This window comes from Halichoerus grypus, chromosome 6 (assembly GCF_964656455.1).
Source record: "Halichoerus grypus chromosome 6, mHalGry1.hap1.1, whole genome shotgun sequence".
Lineage (NCBI taxonomy): Eukaryota > Metazoa > Chordata > Mammalia > Carnivora > Phocidae > Halichoerus > Halichoerus grypus.
The window spans coordinates 45,382,230-45,408,061 of record NC_135717.1 but is presented as its reverse complement, the minus strand read 5'-3'; the positions used below and the strand labels follow the sequence as shown (position 1 = coordinate 45,408,061).

General features: G+C 43.0%; 2 protein-coding genes across 2 annotated transcripts in view; one reads left to right on the top strand and one right to left on the bottom strand.

Moving 5' to 3' along the window:
- The window catches only part of NET1 (neuroepithelial cell transforming 1), a 62,955-nt gene extending 60,718 nt beyond the window's left edge, over window positions 1-2,237 (bottom strand). The window contains exon 1 of the mRNA XM_036086167.2: window positions 2,008-2,237. Coding sequence (XP_035942060.1) covers window positions 2,008-2,135 — 128 coding nt within the window. The 5' untranslated portion in view covers window positions 2,136-2,237. The remainder of the gene's footprint in view (window positions 1-2,007) is intronic.
- Window positions 1,448-24,904, top strand: TUBAL3 (tubulin alpha like 3). Its single transcript, XM_078075113.1, has 4 exons — window positions 1,448-1,845; window positions 15,510-15,753; window positions 21,788-21,940; window positions 23,511-24,904. The coding sequence occupies exons 2-4, from the start codon at window positions 15,651-15,653 to the stop codon at window positions 24,449-24,451; spliced, it is 1,197 nt and encodes a 398-aa protein (XP_077931239.1). The 5' UTR covers window positions 1,448-1,845; window positions 15,510-15,650; the 3' UTR covers window positions 24,452-24,904.
- Window positions 24,905-25,832: the final 928 nt, after the last annotated feature.

Here is a 25,832-nt window from a genome sequence, read left to right as displayed (position 1 = left end):
TCACATGGCTTAGTTCCTTAATTTCTTCAGATCTCAAATGTCATCATCAGAGAGGCTTTTCCTTCTGCTCTTTTAAAAACAGCAACACTGGGCGCCTGGGTGGCTCAGTGTTAAGCGTCTGCCTTCGGCTCAGGTCATGGTCCCAGGGTCCTGGGATCGAGCCCCGCATTGGGCTCCCTGCTTAGCGGGAAGCCTGCTTCTCCTCCTCCCACTCCCCCTGCTTGTATTCCCTCTCTTGCTGTCTCTCTCTCTCTCTCTGTCAAATAAAAAAATCTTAAAAAACAAAAAAAAACCCAGCAACACTACCCTTTCCTTATGACTATCCATGCCTTAATTCTCTTCACAGCATGACCACCTGATATTATATATATTTGATTATTGTCTTTCTCCCCCATCAGAATTTAAGATTCATGAGAACAGGGACTTCATCTATTTTATTCACCAGAATTCCCAGTATCTACAACAATGTCTGGAAGGTGCTCAACAGTACTACGGAATGAATGTAGAATGAATTTAACACTGCCTCTGTTTGGTATTTCTGAAATTCTATTTTCCTTAGCCAGTCTTTCCAACTCTCAGTCTGAGTTGACTTCTCTCTGCTCTTTCACTACCTCTTAAATAGAAGCTGGAATCAGTACAAAGATTTTACAAAGGTATATTAAGACAAGGAGTACCCTAAACTTCAAAATAATAAAAATCAGTTTCTAATGGAAAAAAACCCTAGATTTCTGCAGAGTAACTTAACAACGGGTTTATAAATGCCTTCCTGGTAAGTAAGGTGTCCTGGCTCTCAAAAGGGATCAGCACATCCAGCTATAACTGGAATATGTAAGGGACTGTAGTTTGCCCAAAGCAATATGTGAAATGGACCATAGGGACTTCTGAAATGATGAGCAGATGTGCAATTCTAACAGGTAAAAACCAACAAATAACAGTTAACTTATGTCGAGAGCTCTCTGTGTAGGTACTATGTACACCCGGTACATGCATACATCATCTTACTAAATTTCACCATTTCTAGGAAGGGGGTACTATTATCGTCCCCATGGTACAGATGAGAACATAGCCTTAGAGATGAAAGGTCCGACACGCAGTCATTGGACCCTACCACCTCCAACAGTGTGATGGGAAAGCGAAGTTCTCAGTACTTCTTTACAGCGCTCCTCTTCCAGACACAGCCTTCTGAAACCCGCCAGTGCCCACCCTTTCCAGACACACGAGACAGAATGTGAAATGTGTTAACAGTGAAAAAGTCAGCGGCCATCCTCTGCCATCTCTTCACCCGGGAGGCTGGAACCGGGAGCTGCGCTCGGTTCACCAACGTGGCCAGTTCTCGAAAACAAGAATTCTGGCGTCCCGCAAGACATTTCACGTGAACGCTCGCTTTCAGGCTAAAAGTTTCGTGCCTGTTACAAGTCGTCCGGCTCCAGTGACGAAGGCTCTTCCCGGCGCCCGCACGCTACAGGCCAGTTTCAGTCTCCCGGTTCGCATTTAGGACCCGCTCCCGCGGCAGCCCTGGCCCCGCAGCGGGTGAAGAACCCACCCACCACCGCCGTCCGCCTGCGCCGCCCCCCACCCCTGCCGCCTGGGGGAGGCGGGAGCAGGAGGGGCGGGAGCAGCCTGCGCCCCCGCCAGAGGAGGGAGAGGAAGAAGTGCAGGAAGAGAAGGAGCAGGAGGAAGGGGAGCAACCCGCGCCCCGCCTGAGAAGGGCCCGGAGGAGGAGGGTCAGCAGTCCGCGCCCTCGGCTAAGGCGAGGAGGAGGAGGAGGACGTGGAGGAGGAAGAGGGTAGGCAGCCCGCGCCCCCACCTGAAGAACAGGAGGAGGAGGAGGAGGAGGATGAAGAGGTGAGTAAAGAGCGCGCGCCCCTGCCTGAGGAAGGTCTGGAGGAGGAGGAGGGAGGTGAGCAGCTCGCACCTCCCCGCGTCCCTCCCCTCTCTCCCCCCTTCCCCGTCCGGCCTCGGACCGGACGCCCGGGTCCCCACGTCGCTGCCGCCCCCCGCGCTTACCGGCCGTCCAGCTCAGGCCTGGGGGTGTCGGCCGAAGGTCCCCCGGCGCCGCCCGCGTTGAGCCCGGAGGCCCGGCGGCTTCGCCTCCGCGGCCGGGGCTGCTTCTGGGCCGCCAGCTCGGGCTCCATGGCGCGGAGGGGGGGTGGGGGTGGGGCGGTGGCCGGGTGCCCGGGAGACCCGCTGGGACGGGCACCGCGCCCGACCACTTCTGCCCGGAGAGCAGTTCCTGTCAGGAGGGCGCCGCCACCGCCGCCGCCATCTTCCGGGGTTTGAAAATGGCGGCCGTGCGGCGGCCAGCCAATCGGGAGACAGCAGGCGGTTGCTCGGAAACGTGAAGTCCCGCCCCTTTGGCGCTGAAGTAGAGGCTGGAAAGGCAGGATGGTGGAGGGTGACAGCCCTGCACATTAGTGGACGGCCTTGGATTTAGTTCAGACTCCATTTCTAAATCCCCAAGGCCTGATTCCTACTTCACCGTTCATTAGGACTTTCGCCACAGGCCAGGGCGAATTGGAAACATGAGGTCTTTCTTAGTATTGGGGGAGAAGAGGGATTGAAAGTGAGGACCGAAACTAAGGTTTGGTGGTTGGCCACATACACGCTAAATTATTCATGTGAGATAAATCCCCAGTTCCACAGGTAATGGAAATGTGTTCTCGGGCCGTCTCTAGGAAACCACTAAAATCTGATCGTGAGTCGTCCTAGGGAGACAGAGCCCCTCATTAGCAAAACGGAGTGAAGGTGCCTTCATCCTCTAAGTCTATGAAAGCGGCAAAAAGCACATCATCAAGTAAAGGACCTTCTCAAACAAAAAAGACGATCGTTAAATAACACATTCTTTGATTTTTAATATTGTCTTTTATGTGTCAAAGGCTTAACAAATAGCTTCTCCTTTGACGCTACAATTCCATTTCCGGAGAAATCTATCCTAAGGAATAGAATTGTATATACCCCGAGGGGTGGCAGAATGTGCCACCCCGGAATATGGCATGAGGGTTATTTTGAGCTCCAGGCACTTGAAAAACACCAGTCGCAAAAAGGGCATTCTGATCTCCCCTTTTCTTCTTGAAAGCTGGGGATAAAACTTCCATGTTGAAAGCTGCCCTCCCTGTACCATAAAGAAAGAAACATTCTTATCAACAGAGATTGGGGGGTTAGGAGGAAGCCCAAGGAGAGAGAATTCTGTAGAAACAGCACTTGTTAAAGTAACTTTTACCTTCCTTTGGTCTCCTCATATATTTCAGCTACTTTTTCCCCAATTGCCTCTTTTCATCTGACCTAGGATAAAAGCACTAAGGTTTTGCCAATTCTTTGGGTCTTCATTTTCCTATTGGGGCTCCTGTGTACATGTGAAAATGTATTTGCTTTCCCCCTGTTAATCTATATTCTGTCATTTTAACTCTCATCCCCACCCGGACACCCTGAGAGGGTAGAAGTGAAATTTTGTTTTCCCTACAACATCAAGATATTAATGGCACTGATGTTATAATATCAGAAGTAAAGACAGTCTAAATAAAAAATGGTAGGGAAATGGTTAATTATAGTTGATCCACTGGAAAGAATATTTTCAGCCAATAAAAATTAACTATGAAGTGTATATTAGGATAAGTACTGTAATTTTGAAATAAAAACATGGAATATAGAGGTATATTCAGTATATTCTGAGTTATGAATTGTAAGAGATTTAACAGAGGAAGAAGATGCAATCAATATTAAAATATCTCTAAGTAGTCAGACTATGAGTATTGAATTTTTTTTTACTTTCTTGTATTTCATAATTTTTTACATCATGAGATGCTGAACTTGAATTACATTTATAACACAGGAAAAATTCTTGTGTTATAAGAATCATGTTGAGATATTCTACCTTATCCTATCCTCCACCAAAAATTAAAGAAGGAAGTATTGCTTTGCAGCAGTTAGAGTAAAACGGTACAGAAATGCTGTCTAAGGAGCTTTTTTTTTTTTTTTTAAGTTTATTTATTTAAGTAATCTCTATACCCAATGGGGGGCTTGAACTCGACCCTGAGATCAAGAGTCACATGCTCCTCCCACTGAGCCAGCCAGGAACCCCTAAGGAGCTGGTTTCCACCCAAACACAGATTTACAAATGTTATCTTGGGGGGGGGGTCTCTCTCAAAGATTATTTCAACAACTAGTAGACTGATACAAATTAGTACACAAATCAATAATTCTAAAACCCATTCTCTTACATTCTCTAAATAGATCAAACTCTCTTTTTATAAAACTACTCACCAAGTGATATAGATCATGCTTGTTTCAGCAACCAGTAAGGTCATACAGTATGTGCTGTATGTAAGTGGGGTTATAGAGGGAAAATGCTGGGAATGCAGTTTCTTTTATTCTGCCAATTCCAACAGTCTGCCTGATCCCTCTGCACGACGGATACTTCAGTTCTTTCCCCAAGCCCTCAGATGCATGTTTTGCAGAAAAATCAGAATGAGAAGAATGTCTTAAAGATACCAAAGCTGTGCTTTCTTAAACTGCCAATGGGAAGGTTACTCTGATGGTAAACATATTTGATGAAGAAACCGTCCAATCATCTATCTGACCAGCAGAAGAGTATTTATAGGCACAACAGGGCAGACTATTTGAAATCAGGTTTGTTGTTTCTTAAAATCTATCATGTGTGTTTGTGTGTAGGGGAAGGGAAAGTTGTTCATTTTTTTTTTTTTTTGCCTCTATCATCTATTTATGATCTTGGTTTGCTTTTAAATATTTCAAGGAGAAAAACAGTAAAATTGGAAACTGGAATGTCAGCTGGGGGGTTTAAAAAGAATGGAACTTGGGAAGAAAAATGTGTGGCCAGGAGAAGCACAATTAATTGGAAGTAGTTTGAGGCAAATTGCTTTTATGCTTAGACCATCTTGGGAGGAGGCCATTGAAGTTTCAAAGTACTGAATTATGTTAGTCGTGGGGGAGGAGGGAGGAGAGGGAGGAAGGTAGGGATGTGGGCACCATGGGGGTGGGAATGACAATGGAAAGTGATTCTGGCTGTGGCCGCCAGGGCTGCCAACAGAGAATTAGCAAAGATAACCTCAGAAATGTCAGAATATCAGTCAGAATTATTTCTCAGAGCTGAAGAATTTTTGTTGAACAGGAATTTCTTGCTTAGAAGGTTTCTTTTTTCTCAATCACTTAGCCAGTGAGTTAACTGGCCTATATTAAAAAAATACTTAAGAGAGGAACTTTGTAAAGATAGGGAATCCTAACCATACACACCACACTTTTATACTTGCAAGTTTTTTTCACTCTCTTTCAAGACCTAAGGACCGCCACCCCATGTGTCAGTGAGGGTTCTACCAGAGAAATAGAGCTAGTAATAAATAAATTTTTATTTATGTCTATATTTATATAAAAATGGAGAATTATATAGAGGAGAGATTTATTTATATTTTTATATGTATATGAGGTAATGAAGTAGTATATTGCATATTTACATGGAGATGTATTTCATGGAATGGTTTATGTGATTGTGGGTACTCTAAAATCTGATGTCAGTAGGGCAGACTGGAAGGCTGGCAACTTGGGTAGGAGCTGAAGGCTCTGCTGCTGCTTTGCTCCTAAGGCCTTTCAACTGATTAGATGAGGCCCACCCACATTATCAAGGGTAATGTTTACTTAAAGTCAACTGATGGTCAGTGTTAACTGTATCTACAAAATGCCTTCTCAGCAACACCTAGATTAGCGCTTGGTTGAATAACTGAACACCATGGGCTAGCCAAGTTGATACATGAAACTAACCATCACAACAGAAGACTTATCCAGACTTGAAATTCCAATTATTATTAGTTTAGGGAACTTTATTCCTTTAGGATTTAGTCTTTCAAGGAAGAAAGGAATTACTAAAAAAAATTATTAATACTAAGATGCATTTCTTAAGTTATATTGCAGAAGAGATTTTTCTAATTTTGTTCTAATTCCTTTGCAAATCTACGTTAATCATAGCTCTAAGTGAGGTTGAGAATTTAAAAAAAAAAAAATAATGAAACATACTGAATGTGTCGGTGGACCAGAAATGAGATACTCAAATCATCTGATTTCCCCTTATCTTGTTTTAAACTAAAAATAATCAGGGGCCAATGGGAGAAATTTGACATAGCAACAAAATAAACATGATTATGATTTTATAAAACAGAACTGGCTTACTCTTTGTCTTTATTATATGGAACCACCAGAACCCTAAAAGTTCAGGGGATTATTGGCAGATAGAGACAGATAGGATTGACTTTATGAAGATCAAATTCTGTGGCAAGTAGAACTCATAAATTCAGGAGAAAACTGCTGGAGAACACACGATTAAAGGAGCTCCCCATGCAAAATCAACAGATACAAGATGTTTAAATGATTTGTTGGAGCCATTAAATTGGAAGGTGCATTTGGAGCTGGTGAGTCAATTCGCCTCTTCCCCCTCCTCTGCTTATGAAGTATACTTGCCCATAGGCTCAAGCAGTGAGTGGGGACCCAGAGCTGGAAACATGGAGCAGTGCCTCAGGAAGCTGAATATTCCAGGGAAGATGGGGAACACTAAAGCAGAAGACAGGTAGAAGCCACTCTGGCCGTACATTCCAACCCTCCTCCTTTATCACTAGAAACAGGCTGTAGAAAATAGCACATACAGGCTGGCAAACAGAGGTCTAAGACAAACTGGATAAAAGACAAAACCACAACTGTTAAAAGATTTAAGGAAAACCTTCACAATGAAAGACATCAAAATCCTAAAGGAGGAAGAATTAGAACACAAGGAAAGAGAGTAAATAATGCAAACAGAAGAACTTCAAAGGGAGATGTGAGATGCCAGTTCAGCCATGAAAAAAAAATACACTAAAACTCTGGTCATTTAAAATAAAAATAAACGGGGCACCTGGGTGGCCCAGTCAGTTGAGCGTCTGCTTTCGGCTCAGGTCATGATCTCAGGGTCCTGGGATCAAGCCCTGCATCGGGCTCCCAGCTTGGCAGGGAGTCTGCTTCTCCCTTTCCCTCTCTGCCCTTCCACCTGCTTGTGCTCACTCTCTCTCAAACAAATAAATAAAATCTTTAAAAAACATAAAATAGAATAAAATAAAAATAAACCAAAAGACACATCAATAGCAGAACCAACACAGATGAAAAGCAAATTAACTAAACAAAAGTTCTAGCTGAGGAATTTTCCGAGAATACAATGCAAAGAGCAAGAAAAAGGGAAGTATGAAAGAAGAATATAGAGTCAAAAAGGCAGAACTAAAAGTTTCAACTTATGTCTAACAAGAGTTCCAGGAGAGAGAACAGGCAGTATGGAGAGAAGAAAATAATCAAATAAAAAGCCCAGGCCCAAGAAAATAAGACCTGAATATTAGAAGTGTCCTCCAAGTATGGAACGAGGTGATTTAAAAAAGATTACATGTAGCCACATCATGGAAATTTTCATGTTAGAAGAAATAAAGAGAAAAATCATAAAAGTTTTCAGAGAAAAATAGGCTATGTACAAGGAACAAAGAATCAGAGCAGTATAGTATTTTTCATCAGAAAGGAGGAATAATGGTCAATATCTTCAAAGGTTTGAGGACATATGGTTTGGAACCTAAAATCCCATATTCAAACAAATTGTTATTATTTAAGGGTAAAGAAAAAGTGAACACATTTTTGGATCTGCAAGAACCTATCAAATGTACCATCCGCATAATTGAAAGAATTACTTGCATGTATAATCCAGCAACATGACTAACAAATCCAATGAGAGAGAATAAGTAGGTTACAGGAAGCAGTAGTATATAAAGAAGCCAGTACAATTTATATTTATGCCTAAATAATTTTTAATGACTAGTGCAAAAAATTTATTGTAATGACACTTTGTCACCAAAATTCCAGATATTATCAATTTTGGAAGCAATGGAAGTGAGGATGGCATTAAAAGGGGAAGATCGAGAGGTGCCTGGCTGGTTCAGTCAGTGGAGTATACTACTCTTGATCTCAGGGTTGTAAGTTTAAGCCCCACATTGGGCATAGAGATTACTTAAACATAAAATCTTAAAAAAATTTTTTAAAAAGTGGGGAAGATTGAAAATAATGTGTGTGCGTGCATGCACGCACATGCATGAACATGTTTTGGCGGGTAATAGATTTCTAAAAGACTAAAATATATAAGATTAAAATAATATATAAATTGACAAATATAATCAAATTTGCATATGAAAAATTTGAGAGTAACAGAAGTACTGGAAAATGGGCTACAACTTACAAACCACTAGAAAAAAAATTGTGTGCAAAGAAAATTCAATCTATCAAACTGGAGGAAAGTAAGAAAAGGAAAAAAAGCATAGTCAGTGGAAAACATAAAGTAAGGCAAGAATATACTCAGGCATATTGGTAATCACAAGCAATGTGAACACAGTACATTTTCCCACCGAAAGACAGACTCTCAACCATCCTCACAAGAGACACATCCACAACAAGTTTAAAAATAAACAATTGGACTTCCAGCTCCAGTAATATAATGGGATAAGTTAGTTGGACCCCTTTGACCACTAAGTGAAACTAAAAATACCTACTGACACACGAACATATCGAAAGCATTGATGAGTAAGATAGTAAAGCGTTACGAGGCCAATTGCTGAGGAAATATGAGAGAGATACGTGGAGGCCAGAAGCGCCCTCTTGTGTTAAAGGTGCTTGCCAAACAGGGAACAATCAGTTTTCATGGACTCAGTGAGCACAAGGGAGACGACTCAATGCCCAGGGCCCAACCCAAGACAGTTTCATAGGTGATCCTTCTCCATAAAGTTCAACTCCCAAAATACTTTTAGGATAAGGGCAAGTCCACTCCACACCCAAGAGATGACAAGGTTTTTCCCTGGCGTTGAGCAGAGCAGGACATAGGGAGGAATTGCCTCTCAGAAGTTACAACTACAAGCTGACCCTAGACGAAAAGGTAACCTAAAATCACTTCACTTGGATAGTCTGAAAAATAAACCTTCAGTGAATCAATTTAAACAGATAACGCCCCCTACATGCCTTGCAGAAATAAACGCAAATTGTCTCTGGAGAAACATGTTCATCCCAGACCTCAAAGACTCCCTTCAAATAAGTTTTCAAAGAAAACCAGAAGCTCACAGTCAAAAACAAGTACATAAGGAAAAAAAAAAAGCCAGTGTTGGTACGAATCAGAAAAAATAACGGACAGAGGAAACAGATCTGCGAAGATGTTTGTTTCGTGGAATAATCAGTTAGATTAGGAAATATCTACAGTTACTATGTCTAAACAAATAGAAGACAAGATGGATGATATCTTTGGGAAATAGTCAATTACAAAAAAAAAAAGCTGGATGTGGCAGATTTCAAAAAAAAAAACTTTTAAAAACGAAAAAATATAGTCATTACAATTGACAACTCAGTGCATGACTTTAAAAAAAGATTAGGTAAAGCCAAAAAAAGACAATGGATGAAGGGGAAGATAGCTGGAGAAATTAAGCAAGATGTGGCACAGAGGTATAAAGAGATTGCGAATATGAGATGTTCAGAGATGTATAAGCAACAGTAAAAATGTCTAACAAAAAGAAGAGGAAAGAGAAAATGGGAGGAAAGCAATATTCAAAAAGATAATGGCTGAGAACTCTCTAAAAATTAAGAAAGACATGAATCTACAGATCATTAGTCCCAACAAATCCAAAGTCAGACAAATAAAGAAATCCACATAAAGACACATTATGGTAAAACTAAAGAAACCAAAGACAAAGATAAATCCTAAAGCAGCCAGAGAGACCTTTTAAAAGGAGCAACTTTTATAACAACGGCTTCTCGTAGGCAGGAGCTGGGCCAGAGGCCAGTGGACTCAGGGAGAAATGCTGGCATAGAATTTCATACCCGGTGAGATACCTCTCAGGAAGGTGGGTGAAATAAAGGCATTTCAAACACAAAGCAATAATAATAATAATAATAATTGAAAGACCTCATTCAAGGAAATTCTGAAGGATTTACTTCAGACAGAAATAAAAGAAAAAAAAAAGTGGGAGAAGGAATGAAAAGCAAAGAAAGTGGTAAAACAAACATTGATTTTTATGAAACAACAACAATAATGCCCTGTAGGCTTAAATACATTTCACTGGTGCAAAAGAAAGGACGCCAAAAGATAACCTAGAACATGGGGACAAACAGAAATAAGATAAAAGCACAAAGTAAGATATCTAAACCCAGCTATATTAGTTATTGCATTAAATGTAATGGACTAAATTCTTCAATTAAAAGATAAAAAGGAAAAAATTCAGTTACATTATGCTTACAAAGGACACATCAAGAATATGAGAATACTGAAAGGTTTTTAAATTCTAAGAATGTAAAATGACAGAAAAGACATCATTCAGACACTAACCAAGAAAGCTATATTAAAGTAATATTACTATTCAATAATAAAGAGTTTAAAGCAAAATCATTCGTAGGTATAGTCATTTTAAAATGATAGAATGTGGGGGCACCTGAGTGGCTCAGTTGGTTAAGCATCTGCCTTTGGCTCAGGTCATGATCTCAGGGTCCTGGGATCGAGTCCCATGTCAGGCTTCCTGCTCAGTGGGGAGCCTGCTTCTCCCCCTCTCTCTGACTGTCCCCCTCCTCGTGTTTTTCCTCTCTCTCTCAAATAAATAAAATCTTTAAAAAAAAAAAAATAAAATGATAGAATGTTTCAATTCCATAGAAAATCTAACAATTTAAAATTTACATGTTCTTAATAACAATAGCCTCAAAATATATAAAGCAAAAATTGTCAGAAAGAGAAACAATCAACAATCATAATGGAAAAATTTAACACATCTTTAAAAGGAGTCAATACTGAAAATTTAGACTACACAGTAAATCAGTTTGAAATGTGTATATAAAACATTGCATCCAACAAACTACAGAATACATTCTTTTCAAGCATTCACAGGACATTTTAAAAAATTGGCCATATAGCAGAACATCAGGGTTGTCTTGACAAATATATAAAGAGAGAAATCATTTAGAGTATGTTCTCTGATCTTAACTCAAATAATCAAAAATAACGGTATAGGTGTATGTTATATATAATAATATCACAATTTAGAATAGAACAAATAATAAAATTAGTAATAACTGAAATGTAGAAAATCCTCATACATTTGGAAGTCGTGGTGGTCACGGTCAAGGCGCATAAGTAGGAGATGGGAGGTAAAAAGGATACTTTATTGGTTTGCTCTATGTCCCCAGGGATTGTTTGAATCTTACTTAAAGAGAAGATACTCATGTCGTACTTATGTGCTAGAAAAAGCTGTTTGCTGTTGCAGCAAATTTTACTCCTACTCTTTCCCCATCCATGCTTAATACATTCTTAATCCAGGAGGAGGATCTTTTTAAGAAGACAACTGTTATTTTTAACCAAAACAGGTTTAAGTTGGAAGAAGATTTGGGTAAGCTCTAAGGATACCAGCTGTAGTTGTGCACAGAGTATCTCAGGCTGTTCAGGTCCCGCACGGCCGCTCTGGGGAAGAGAACAGAAAAACCAAGAAGGGGCTGTACTGCTTTAAGTGAAGCAGGTGTCGCAGCCCTCAGGTGGAGTCATTTCCTGCCCTGTGATAAAGTCTGCCTGGGCGTGCGGCTCGTCATTGCTGCAGCCCAGCGGGGGTACCTCCAGATCAGCATGGTAAGTGGCTAGGGTCCTCGTACGCGCTTATCAGTGTTGCCGCGGTGTTGTAGCAAATCTTACTCATCATACTTGGCCCTCTTCCCCGCCAAACCATCCTTAATACATTCGTAATACAAGAGAAGAAATTTTTAAGGAGGCATTTGCTTCTTCCAGTAACTGTGTTTGAGGCAGATTTGGATAAGCTCTCGTCTGTTCATCTGTGGTTTTGCTGCTTTTAGGAAAAGCTTAGTGGATGTGCATGTTAAATACTGCTTTTAACTGAAGTGTTGAAACGAGAACCCCTCCTTCCTTTAGTCCTATGTTTGTTTTAAACCTGCTGTGCTGATTTTTCTGTAGAAATCAATTGCTTCTCTTTTAGTTATGCTTTTAGAGTTTCTGGGGACTTCAGACCCAGGTCATCATTGCTAAGCTCATAAATGCATGGCAGGGTAAAGTTCACGGACATCTTCTCGTCCTCTCTCGAGTTTCGTTCTTGGGGGACAACAATGAACATAGTTACTTACAGTAATTCCTGCTGGGGGATCATCTCTTAAGATCCACTTTCGCTTTAATGTCTTATGTGCTAGTCCCAGTAGTTTTTGGTATCTTAGAATTTTAAATTCTTTTTTTTTTTTTTTAAGATTTTATTTATTTATTTATTTGACAGAGAGAGACACAGTGAGAGAGGGAACACAAGCAGGGGGAGTGGGAGAGGGAGAAGCAGGCTTCCCGCGGAGCAGGGAGCCCAATGCGGGGCTCGATCCCAGGACCCCGGGATCATGACCTGAGCCGAAGGCAGATGCTTAACGACTGAGCCACCCAGGCGCCCCAGAATTTTAAATTCTTAATGGAAGCAACTTTTCATTCTGATTTCTCATCTTTGATGTTCTCACCCCCTTGGACTCTCTCTCTCTCCAACATTTTAAGGATGTTGAAGTTGTTTTGCTCTTAAACATTATGCCTTCCTGCATGAGGGATCCCTGTGGTCACGGAAACGTTCTGTAGCTTGACTAAATTTCGGTATTCTGGGGGTGATATTGTTCTGTATCATCTTGCAAGATACTGATGCTGGGGAAAATGTGTACGGGGCACATGAGATCTTTATTCTTTCTTACAACTGCCTATCAATCTATTACTTATCTTTATCTCAAAATAAAAAGTTAATTAGAAAATTGTGCCTTCCTAGTAATTCAGATAGGCATTGTAGCAGCTAACGTGATGTGATTGATAATATTGATATTGAATGGGCAGTTTACAATCTGACAGTGTGACTAATGTTTAACAGACAGTTTGGGAAGGAGGGAATGGCTAAGAGAAGAAGGTGAAGATAGCCTTCTGTGCCCTGGAACACAGTTACGTCATAAACTCAGCTGCTTCTCAAACTAGGAAGGGTATGATTGGTCCTTCTTGGGCCAGGTATTCCTGCCAAGTTCACAAGGGTAGTATCATGACCATGTCTGAACGTCTGTGCCCCTTGGGTAACAGACCGCGTGAAGAGCAGCAATTGCTTTTCCACATTGGTGATTATTTTTTCTGTGAGTACTTGGAGCAAATGCATGTGCACCCCCCGTGGCCTGGGCGGTAAGTTGGGGGGTGCTGTGAGAGAAATCGACATGTAACTGGGTCCAATGATGGGGAAACCATGAAACGCACCTCCCGTCCAGCATTTTTACCTAAATCTAGGGAGTTTGGATCTGATTACAGTAGCTAATGCACTGAGATCATTTGCAGTCCAGCAGATGTGGGAGGAATGAAGCCGAGCTTTGCAGACAAGCATGTTAGAAGCTTGTTCATGATGGTGCATGCTGTTTGATTTTTTTTATATGCCGGTCAGAGGTTGGAATCCGGGTTGGTGCTGAGTGAGGTGCTTTCTGAATTGAGCTCACAGCCTTTGTCATGAGAGACCCGGAAATGCACGGAGAAGAAACAAGGGGCAAGTTCTACTCAAGTAGTGAGCTTGAATTCCTCATAAAGCAGAGAGGGCTGTGTTAAGCCTTGTGAATCAAGGAGACAAAGTACGAGGGCTTGATGCGGCAGAGCAGGAACAGAGTCCAAGTCGGATTGCAGGGCTGTGACCGCCCAGAGCTCCCTCCCTCCCTGGACTAGTGGTCTTTTCGTGGTTGAATCTCAGACCTTGTCTAGGGGAAGAACAGCCTGGACAAAGGCAGGGCTGCTGATCAGCTCAGTAGGTGAACAGCTGGCGGGGCCCCGATGATGTGGAGAACAGGCTGCTCACCCCATGAGCCCCCCGCCCAGACCCGTCCCATGCCCACTGGCAACCAAAACCCAACAACATTCAGATGCACGATTGCTGCCCTTGCGGTTTTTTAGGATCTAACTTTTTCTTTCCTTCTCTTAGATGAGTCCATATTCGTCTGTTTAAAAGACCAAAACGGTTGTTGGCGTTTAAAAAGAAAGATGTGAATGGTGATTTAAACGTGGGATGGGAGAGTGGAGGCTGATGAGGGTGATGGAAAACAGTAGAGTTTAAACAAGGAAAAAAATCACTGCCCAGATATAATGACAGTTAATATTTGATGCATTTTATTTTATTTTATTTTAAAGATTTTATTTATTTATTATTTGACAGAGAGAGAGAGAGACAGCGAGAGAGGGAACACAAGCAGGGGGAGTGGGAGAGGGAGAAGCAGACTCCCCGCTGAACAGGGAGCCCGACATGGGGCTTGATCCCAGGACTCTGGGATCATAACCTGAGCCGAAGGCAGACACTCAACGACTGAGCCACCCAGGCGCCCCCATATTTGATGCATTTATAGATCTTTTTCTCTGCTTATTTTTTAATGTATTTGATATCATACTTTATATACGATCATATGACTTGCATAACTTTTACTTCATTTTTATCATAAGCTTTTCCCATGTCATAAAATTTTGGGGGTAAACTTTTAAGGGTTGCATAACTCTTTCTTCAAATGCCCAACAAAAGCAAATGTAGATTGACTCTTGATCCTCACTCTTATAAATAATAATACTGTGAATGCCCTTGTGCCTAAATCTTTGCATTTTTAGATTTTTAAAAATAATTCATCTGTGTATGTCATCTGCCTATTTATATACTAGTTATCTCAAGTGTTTGGTTGAGTTTTTAAAGATTTTATTTTTAAATAATTTCTTCACCCAACGTGGGGCTTGAACTTACAACCCTGAGATCAAGCATCACATGCTCTGCTGACTGAGCCAGCCTGGCGCCCCTCAAGTGTTTTTTTTTTTAAATTAAAATGTCTATAAAATTGCCTTATTGATAGCCCTTACTATGAAGGACTATATATAAGTCATTTTTTGTATACATCATTATTCTTCTTTATTACAATATTGAGTTTTTACATTTTTGGGTTGTGAAATCTATTACATGTTCCCTTGGTAAATTTTCCATTACTTTTATGCTTAGAACATCCTTCCTTCTTTAGAGCACATATGAATAGTAAATATAAAATCTCAAGATATGAAAATAACATCTTTAATTGCAATGGTTTTAATATATGTCAAGGTTATACATTGATTTTTGGTTTTATTCCTTTCTGGTAACTAGCTAATATTTTTCTGGGTGAGGCAGCTTGATTTTATACATATATAGTATATTATGTATATATATTCTTAACTCACACTTAACCCGTTACACAAAAAATATCCTTAAATTATGTTGTTGAAAGAAATCTTTCAGTAAAATGGGAGTCCTTTGTGTACCTGTGCCCTCGTTTTTGGTTTCCATGAGACACTTTCAATTAGCCTTATCATACATTTCTCTTGTTGGCATATGTGAGCTTGGTTTCTATCGACTGTGAGCAGCATTACTGAGTGACCAAGCTCCCGTTATCTAGAAAGGCTATTAGTTCTAACTTCCTCCGGCTTATTTCAGAGGGAGTGCCTTTCCATCCACATTGGCCAAGCTGGTATCCAGATTGGGGATGCTTGCTGGGAACTCTATTGCCTGGAACATGGAATCCAGCCAGATGGCGTTGTTCTCAACAGTAGAAAGGATCAACTGGAAAGTGAGAACATGGAGCATATGGATGCATCTTTCAATACCTTCTTTTGTGAGACGAGAGCTGGGAAGCACGTGCCCAGAGCACTCTTCATGGATCTGGAGCCCGCTGTTATAGGTAATGTAAGGCGTGCATTCAACCAGGTCCACACTCAAAGCTAACAAATCCAGTACCAGTGGATGGAATCCTCAGATTATATGGATCTGTTTGAATAGGATCATGGGGACATTTTTTAAATCTAGAAGTTCACTTGTGACCACTTAAGGTGATCGGCATGAAACATACCCAAAGGGAGTACTTGCTTAGCCTTCTTTTTCTGTGTGATGAAACAAATTCAAACCTTGTTAACTTCTCTACACACATCTGTTGTCACAGAAGATTAGATTTTTTTCTTGGATTTGAAAGCCAGTTGCTAGAAGGTTCCAACAAAGAACCTGAAATTTGGCATTACCTGAACATGATTCCAAAGAGGCAAGGAACCAGACAAATCTAACTGTGGGGAAATCAATACAACTTTATGATTATTAATGGCAGACTTTGTAGTATCTTGTCCAGAAACATGGCATGGCAGCTCGGTTCCAAGAGCAAGCATCACATGAGCACAAGGCAGAAGTCCATGGCATTTTTCTAATCTAGCCTCGGAAGTCCCAGTGTTTCATTGCCGTTGTTTGATGGCTTGAGACCATTACAGAGATCCAACCAGGGAGAGAATAGAGACTCACCTCTTGATGTAGAAAGAGCGAGGTTCTAGAAGCATATGAGAGATGGAAAACGTTCTTGTGGCCATCTTTGGAAAAAGCAGTCTGTACACACTGGATTGGAGTTCATTTCCTTATCGGAACCAGGTCAGGTCAAGTAACTGATGGCGAAAGTAGATCGACGTCCATGGGAAGGAAACGATGGAAAGTGTTAGTACGGGGTGGGGGGGAGGGTAAGAACTGTTTAGGCCAGGACTCCTATATGCAGTTTCCGTGTTTGCTGGGTGTGAAAGGATTAAAAATAAGGAAATATTGGTGGCTTCAAGAACAGGTGAGATTTGTATGGAGGCTAAGAGAGGCAGTTACGTTGTCTTCTGACTTGAGTTCTAAGTGCCTGAAGAGAATATCTCAATTTTTGTTTCAGACAAATGGGGGTTTGCAACTGTGAGCTTTAGCTGGAATCTGGTATCCCAGAAACCTGGGCAGAGTGGAATATGTCCGTGGAGGATTTTGGTAAATGTAGCTAAAGAAGCAGCATGAGAGGCCACATCTCAGTATTACGAATATTGTAGCAGATATTTTAACTTGCACCAATCTGAAGATGCTAGGCAAATAGGAGGCTTAGGATCTGGAATCAGAAGCTAATAAGCAAGTCAGGGCAGAGATACATGGCAGGAAGAGACCAGAAGAAATTCCCCAATCCTCTAGAATACAGCGTAGAGAGAGGGCAGTTTTGAGGATCTGGAGCTGGTCCAAACAAAAAGGCATAAGCTCCAGGTTTTAGGAGAAGGCACTGATTTTCCTTGTTCTTCTCAGCACATTAGAGAGCCTCAGACGTGCAAGGCACTATTCTTGACATTGGAGGTGTATATACTCTGAGTCCTCATGGAGCCTACATTCTAGTGGGGTGCAGACCTGTAAAAACCAAATCGTGGGCCTGATGTTGTGATCAGTGGCATGGAGAAGAATAAAGCAGGGCCACAGGGATAGGGAATGTTGTGTGAGTGGTGGGAGGTGCTTTTTCTTAAGGAATGCCGAGGAAGGCCTTGTAGAGAAGGTGACACGTAGGGATCTGAAGGAAGTGAGGGCATGAGCCTTATCTCTCTGGAAGAGATCAGAGAAGACTTTATGGACAAAGTGATATTCTGTCTGAGTCCTGAAGACTGGGTAAGAGGATTTTAACAGTTCACAGGTGAGAGAGGCTGGAAAGCACAAGCAAAGACACGTTCAGACACCTGTGAATATTGTTTCAGCTTGAAAAGGGGGAGGATGTTGATATATCAGAGTCACAGAAGATATAAACTGGAGTGGAGGCCGACTATGGAATTTCCTTGAATAATTTGTGTGGTGTGAACCTGATAGGAAATAGGGGGCCAGTAAAGATTTTAGAGCAGGGAAAAGACAGATTGAGAACTATACTTCAATAACATTAATCACAGAGATTTATTCATTAATTTATTCAACATTTCTTTAGCACCTGCTAAAGTGCCAGGTACTGATCTAGAAAGAGTGGATTGGAGAAAGTTACAAGGTTTTGTGATGTATGGACCGAGTATGGAAAAGAGAACATAGATTTGAGAGACGCTCATCTAAAACAGAGGAGCGGATTATGTGTCAATGAATGTTCTAGAGAGAATTCAGAGGTGCCACTCAGATTTCACTGTTTCAGTAATGGGATTGATAAATGACATAGGAATTCCAGAGGGGGACCTAGGTTTGTGGGAGTAGATAAGTTCCATTTGGGCATGAGGAATTTGAAGTGTCCACAGGTTGGTCCTGGTAGAAGATGGGGAACCAGAGGTGTTCAGTGAGAAGTTATCATACAGAGATGATATTAAAAGGCTGTGAAAGTAGGTGATCTTGTTCAAAGCCAGCCCGAATGGTTTTAGAAGGAAGGAAAGGTGACTTTTAGTTGTGATTGTGGAGTAGAATTCTACTGAAGATATTTGTAGGCAGAACAAAGGAGAGAGGGAGGGGAGGGAGGGAGGAGGGTTCAGAGTGAGTGAGGGGACCCGAAGCATGGAGAGGGTGGGTTGTGCATCTCCTTCTCTAGGTAGAGACTGAGGATTTTGTGGTAAGGAGGAAGGTGTTCATCGAGAGTTCTGTGATTAGAATAATGGGGTGATGCTGTGTGAGAACTCAGAGAAAGAAGAGGTTTAATGCACATTTGGAGAAGAGGACAGAGGGTCAAGGGAAGTGTGAAGGGTGTGCTGAGTGTGGGCCCGAAGGGGTGGAGAGCACAGCTGGGGTGGATGGTGCCCATGATGTGCGAGGCAGGGTGGGCAGGGATGTGGGGCTGGTGGCAAGTGCATGGCTCTGATCACAGGGCCAGGCCATGTGAGCAGACCAGTGAAGCTAACGTGAAGGGAGGAGGGATGGAAGACGAAAACGGTGGGAGCTCCAGGTCGTGATGAGAAAGAATTTAACATCATTCAGTGAATTCAATGAACATTTATTCAGCTAGGTAATGGAGAGGAGCATAGGGATGAACAAATGTCCGTACCTTCCAATCCTTCTCTTCTACTGTCCTGGTGAGTTCAGGCCATTTTAACAAAATATTGTCCACTGGGGGCTTAAACCACAGAAATTTACTTCTCACTGTTGTGGAGGCGGGAAGTCCAAGACTAGGGTGGCAGCGTGGTTGGTGTCTGATGAGCGCTTTCTTCCCGATTTGCAGACGGCTGCCTTCTCACCCTGTCCTCACAGCTGGCCTCTTGCAAGGGCACTGACCCCTTTCACGAGGGCCCCACCCTCATGGCCCAGTCACCTCCCTAAGGCCCCACCTCCTAACATCACCACACTGGGGGAGGGCTTCAAAGTATGGATCCTGGGGAGACACGAACATTCAGTCCACAGAAGCTCCTGTTTATTAGTGAGGAACCACACAGATATTTTCCTATAATCCTTTCAACAATTGTGTCAGGAAACCTTATTGCTATACTCCGTTAACAGATGAAGAAGCTGAGTCTTGGGCAGGTCATGGAACTGGCCTTAGATCGCTGAGCTATCGAAGGTAGAACTGGGTTTGACCCCAGGTTTGCGAACTAATAAAAAGCCATTCTCTTTTAACAAAAAAGTAGCATAAGCTAGTGGAGAAGAAAATGTAAATGGTCGTAGCAACACTAACACATGTGTTCAGTTGAGCCATATAAAATTGCCCACGGTCGATTATTTTTTACCTAAAAAATGTCAGCGTCCTCCGAATCAACCTAATAACAATTGAAATGTCTGTGAGGTGCAGAGGTATCCCCGAGGAAGGGATGAATAGCTGGGGAGCCGTCAAACGTCTTCGACCCAGGGAGCAGCGTTGCCAGCTTCCCAGAGGCGTGGAGGAACGCGCATCTTGAACAGGAACAGGGTGTGAGTAGGAGAGCGATGGGGACAGGAAGCTGGAAAGATTGTTGAGCTGGGTCATGGGCGAGAAGGGGGAAGTAAGGAAGTTTGGTTGGAGAAAGGATTTTGCATCTTTAAGATTTTGGCGGGGGGACAGTTGTGAGTGATTTCCTGTGGACTGGGGCTAATAGCATTGAAAGTAAGGGAGCAAGGAACTGTCAAATAATCATGTTTAAATACCATTGAACTCCCTGAGGATGCTGGTTAAGGACGCTGGGCCAGATGCTCACGTCTCTGAGCCAAGTGGAAAAAGTGCCAGGAAGTGAGAGTGGACAGCTTGGGTGTGCTCATAAATGGCAGTGCTATAATCACTGATCTCCAAGAAAGTGGTTTTTACCGAAAGAATTTATGGATGACCCTCAAGATCTCCACTGGACATTACCACGAAGAAGCAGGCTTCCAAAATTCCAGAAATTCCCTTCTTAGCTTGAACTCAACCTTATTAGCTGCAGGTGAGAAGCAAAGAGTCCACCCAGAGTTATATGCCCACTTACATTGTGTTTATAAATACACCTTTTAAAACTTTTCACTTTCTTGGTTTTTTTGGTTTGTCTTTTTGTTTACTTTTTTGTTGTGTGTATGTTACTTAAGAGTCCTTTAAATCAATTCTAGTAAATTTAAGCATTTGGAGGTGTACAAAATTGTGGTTAGAAATTCATGGTCATGGACAGGAGAGCAAGGTGAATTGAGATTGCCGTCTCATCTCTTTCTTAGAAATTGAGTGTTTCCCCTTAGGCAGTGAGCTTCTAGGACTATCTATAGGTATCTGGTGATGAGGCCGATGCGGTATTAGCATAGGTACATGTCATGAAGGCAATTGTGTCATTATTATTTATAATCGTTGCCATATGGGCTATGCATTGTGCCCTGTGATCTCATGTAATCCTCCTAGTAGCTCACGGGGGTAGGTCTTGTTATCCTTATATGTGAGGTGAGGTCATTGATATTTAGGGATGCTAAGGACCTGCTGGATAGCCAAGTGACAAAGGAAACCGTGAACCTGGGAAACGGATTCTCAGACACATGCTTTTCAATACTGTGCAGCACAGTGTCCCGCTGTAACCTGGGCAACATTCCCAGAGCCTGCTTAGCCTTCAAACACCGATGCGTGATTCTGTAGGAGTCGTGCTATCTGGGTAATTCTAGGCTTGGGGAGCAGGACATGGGCCCGAGACACCTGTGTTTGGGTATTTTCTCATGCTGAGCAGGTTTTTAAAAGGAGGAAAACCAGGCAGGAGTTGCCCTTGGCTGGGTTGAAGACTGCCAGCATCTTAACTCCAATTTCCCTGCTTCTTGCGTTTGTATCAATTGCATTCGAGTTGGGTGGGCATTCGAGCTCTTCACACCTTCTTTGTTAAAGCCTCTTTTTTAAAGCAGACTAGTAATAATTTAGATCGGTCCGCTTTTCCCTGCTTTTCCGGCACTCAGTTGGCTATTTGTAGGTAGAAATACTTGCCTTAGAATACCAGAGTGTCACAGGGTTTGAAGAGTGTCTCTTAAAAATCGGTGTCCACCTAGAACCTCAGAATATGCCTTTATTTGGAAAGAAGGTCTTTGCCAGTGTACTAAGTTGAGATCCTACGGGATTGGGGTCAGCCCTAACTCCAGGGGTCTGTGTCCTTATGAGAGGAAGAGGGGACCCAGTGTGGGGGGGGCGGGCATGCGTGATGGTGGCAGGCACGAGTGGTGCAGCCCTAAGCCGAGGAACAGCTTCTTCCTGAGACCTCGGGCAGGAACCAACCCTGCCAACACCTTGACTTTGGACTTCCGGCCTCCTGAACCACCGGTGAGAGCAAACATTTCTCTTGTTTCCAGCCACCAAGTGTGTTGTAATTTGTTACAGCAGCCGTAAGAAACTAACAAAGGGTCTACGATGGGAAAACGTACTTTCAATTTGTCTGGAAATAATGATACTGTTCCTAGACTAAGGAAGGCCGGCTCAGCGGCTGACAGCCCTTTCTTTACCGCAACACTGGGGAAATTGGCATTGGGTTGGCAGTTGAATCGGCAAAGGGCTAGCAGTTGGAGTGGCGCGTGCTGACCTCATGTCCCCTCTGCAGATGGGATTCGAGCTGGCCAGCACCGCTCACTCTTCCACCCAGAGCAGCTCGTCAGCGGGAAGGAAGACGCTGCGAACAACTACGCCCGCGGTCGCTACTCTGTGGGGTCCGAGATCATCGACCTTGTGCTAGAGAGGATCCGAAAGCTGGCAAGTGGCCCCTTTCTCCTTAGTCGGGGGCCATACCTGAGTGCCTGGGATCTGCCTTCCAGACAGCACCGTGATTCCTACCCCCCGGGTCACTGCCACCGGCCTCTCCTGCGGAAGCTCACAGCTGGGAAGCGCCTTGCTGTTGGCTTTGATGACGCTTTGTTTTATAGGAAGGGTGAAGAAGGAAATATTTTGGTTTATTCCACTGCTCTATTGAGATACAACACCGTGTCAATTTAAGGTGTACCACATGATGATTTGATACACACATATTTGCATAGTGATTGCCACAGGACAGTTGCCGTGTGTGTATGTGGGGGGGTGACAACGTTTAAATCCACTCTCTTAGCAACTTTCAAGCGTACAGCACAGTATTGTTAACCAAAGTCACCATGCTGTCCATTAGTTCCCCAGAACTGACTCATCTAACTGGAAGTCAGTGTCCTCCGACCAACATCTCCCCGTTACCCCCAGCAGACACTGTGCTACTTTCCGTTTCTCTTTTTTTTTAATTGACATATAATGTATTACTTGTTTCAGGGGTACAGGTCTGTGATTCATCAGTCTTACAATTCATAGCGCTCACCATAGCACATACCCTCCCCAATGTCCATCACCCAGCCACCCCATCCTTCCCACCCCCTCCACTCCAGCAACCCTCAGTTTGTTTCCTGAGATTAAGAGTCTCTTATGGTTTATCTCCCTCTCCGGCTTCATCTTGTTTCATTTGAGGAATCTCAAATTCCTCGTATCAGTGAGATCATATGATACTTGTCTTTCTCTGATTGACTTATTTCGCTCAGCATAATTTCTGTTTCTATGAGTTTGACATTTTTCGATTCCACATATATGAACGGGATGATACGGTATTTGTCTTTCTGTGTCTGACTTATCTCACTTGGCATAATGCCCTTAAGGTCCATCCATGCTGTGACAGATGGCAGGATGTCCTTCTTTTTAATGGCTAACCCCCCTCTACTCTTGCTTCTGCCCGCTCATCATGGCTCACCTTGTTATCACAGACTTCCAAAGCATCCTAACACTTGTCCTTTTCCAGTAATATCCATTATTCGTGAAGTTAAGAGGAGGCACATCCTACCAGGAGATTAGTTACTCTAGTTACTCTCAGTGAACTCTTCTTTAAGGACCTGTGTCTGGGGAATCCTTTGTCTAGTACATATTTCCTTAAGCAATACAATGCCTTTTACACCGGCTAGTAGATTGGATGTAGATGTGATAGGTACTTCATCTTCTGGGGGGCGGGGAGTAGGTTGCTTCAATATTTGGCCATTTTGTTTGTTACTAAGAAAGACCTTGCTTTAGGTCACATGCAGATAAATTCGTGGAGGACAGCTAAAGACAGTTGAATATTTATGCTTTGCTTATAGTGAAATTCTAAAGCACTTCCCCTACCCCAGAGGTAACCACTTGCGTGTGTTACTGGGGCATTAATAAGGGTACACCCGTCCTTTCTGAAAGTTTTGTTTGTTTAGGGGAACTTCTTGTCTTCCCACTACCACTGCTTCTGGGTTCATGTAGCCCAGGTCTCACCTGTCCTTTGCTTCCCCAGGCAGAGCAGTGCAGTGGACTTCAGGGATTTTTGATTTTCCGAAGCTTTGGAGGAGGCACCGGATCAGGATTTACATCTCTCTTAATGGAGCAGCTCTCGATAGAATATAGCAGGAAGACGAAATTGGAGTTCTCTGTCTATCCAGCCCCCAGGATCTCCACTGCTGTAGTGGAGCCTTACAACTCCGTCCTTACCACACACTCCACCCTGGAGCACTCGGACTGCACCTTCATGGTGGACAATGAGGCCATCTATGACATCTGCCACCATAAACTCGGTGTCGAGTGCCCCTCTTACGCCAGCATTAATAGGCTAATAGGTCAGGCGGTATCTTGCATTACTGCTTCCCTCCGGTTTGAAGGGCCCTTGAATGTGGACCTCATTGAATTCCAGACCAACCTAGTACCTTATCCAAGAATACATTTCCCCATGACAACATTTGCCCCCATCATCTCTGCTGACCATGCCTACCGTGAGGAGCTCTCTGTGTCCGACATCACAGCTGCTTGCTTTGACTTCTCCAATCAGCTGGTCAAGTGCGACCCTCGGCTGGGGAAGTACATGGCCTGCTGCCTACTCTACAGAGGGGACGTGGTCCCCAAAGATGTGAATGCAGCCATTGCAGCCATGAAGTCAAGGAACTCTGTGCAGTTTGTGGATTGGTGTCCAACTGGTTTCAAGGTGGGCATCAACAACCAGCCACCCACGGTGATGCCAGGAGGGGACCTGGCCAGGGTCCAGCGGGCTGTGTGCATGCTGAGCAACACCACGGCCGTCGTGGAGGCCTGGGCCCGCCTGGACCACAAGTTCGACCTCATGTACGCCAAGAGGGCGTTTCTGCACTGGTACCTCAGGGAAGGCATGGAGGAAGGCGAGTTCTCAGAGGCCAGGGAAGACTTGGCCGCTCTGGAGAAGGATTACGAAGAAATGGGGCAAAGTTTCTGATGGAAATGTGGCTGGGGAGAATGAGTGTTGAGTCGAAGTGTCATGCTTTCTTTTCAAGACTTATGTACTCTTGATGGGTAGAGTTCCCTTGACTGGAAGAAACTGGAAACCAAATCAAGCAAGACCCTAAGCTCTGCACTAAATCAAATGGGTCAGTATCAACAATGAACTCACAGGTCCCTGTCTGGTGGTTCAGCATGGCTACCTGTGAACCCCCTCGGTTTGGGGTCCTTTGAGCGTCTGGATCATGTCCATGTTTCTTTTCTTTTGTTTTTTTCTTAGAATGGAAACCTAGCTTTATTCTTTGCTTCATCAACAAAAGATGATGAAACCCTAAAGTCAGTGCTTTTTGCTTTCCCTTTCCTGAGGTGTAAGACAGCACATGTTAATTATTAATGTTATTTCCCCCATGTCTGTATTTTGTACATTGATTAAATAATGAATATTTCAGTATCATTCTTTTCTTTCTTCCAAAGATAGGCTTTAAGGTCTTGGTTTGCTTTTTATACAAACAAATAGCAAGAATATTCTTGGGTCTTTCAAAAATTTGCATCTGTGTTCCTGTGGGTCAGGAGGTGAAAGGGATCTCTCTCAGCTCCCCGTCCTTGAAGAGATGTTCTCGAAGTGTGGCCAGCAGAGCCCTGCATCAGAACCAGTGGAGAGGTTCAGAAAAAAAAAATGCAGATTCTTGGGGCACCTGGCTGGCTCAGTGGGTGGAGTGTGTGACGCTTAATCTTGGGGTTGTAAGTTCAAGCCCCACGTTGGGTGTAGAGATTACTTAAAAATTTAAAAAAAATAAAAAATTTTAAAATATGCAGATTCTCTGGAGATTGGAGGGGGCATGACCTAAGAATTTGAAGTTTAAAAAACACACTTGAAGGAATTCATTTTTGGTATTAAACTATCCCACTTTTAAACAAGTTATAACTTAAAATGGGCAAAAATAGTTATAAATGCATTAAAACCATCAGCCACATTTTTATTATCCATGATGTTTAGTCTGACTAATCATTGGAGTTAAGGTGGACTAGACAGTACAAAGGTGCTCACTCGGGCTTAGGTGTTGCTCTTGGGCTGATGTTAGATGGTTTCCAGGTACCTCATTCAGCTGTGGTGTTTACCTTGCAGCCTTAGTCCTCCATTTGTACCCTCTTGGCCTCAGCGTGGTCAGAGATTTTGGTTTAGGTAGATATCTGAGGGTAACAGCCACTAAAGCCTTGGCTGAAGGCATAAGGTTGAGGGTCATATTGAGAGATTTACCAAACTGCAGTGCAACCACCTTCTTACTGTGTGCACCCAGACTGGCCACTTCACCTTTAATGGTTTCCTTGGTAGATGCTCTTATGTACTAATATCACTGCCCTGGGATGTGGCCTCCAAG

Bases quoted from the DNA above. Each gene is read 5' to 3' on its own strand.
- TUBAL3 (XM_078075113.1), top strand. From the start codon at position 15,651: ATGGAGCATATGGATGCATCTTTCAATACCTTCTTTTGTGAGACGAGA. The intron at 15,754-21,787 runs GTAATGTAAGGC...TCCCCTCTGCAG, and splicing joins TCTGGAGCCCGCTGTTATAG to ATGGGATTCGAGCTGGCCAG. The intron at 21,941-23,510 runs GTGGCCCCTTTC...TTCCCCAGGCAG, and splicing joins GAGGATCCGAAAGCTGGCAA to AGCAGTGCAGTGGACTTCAG.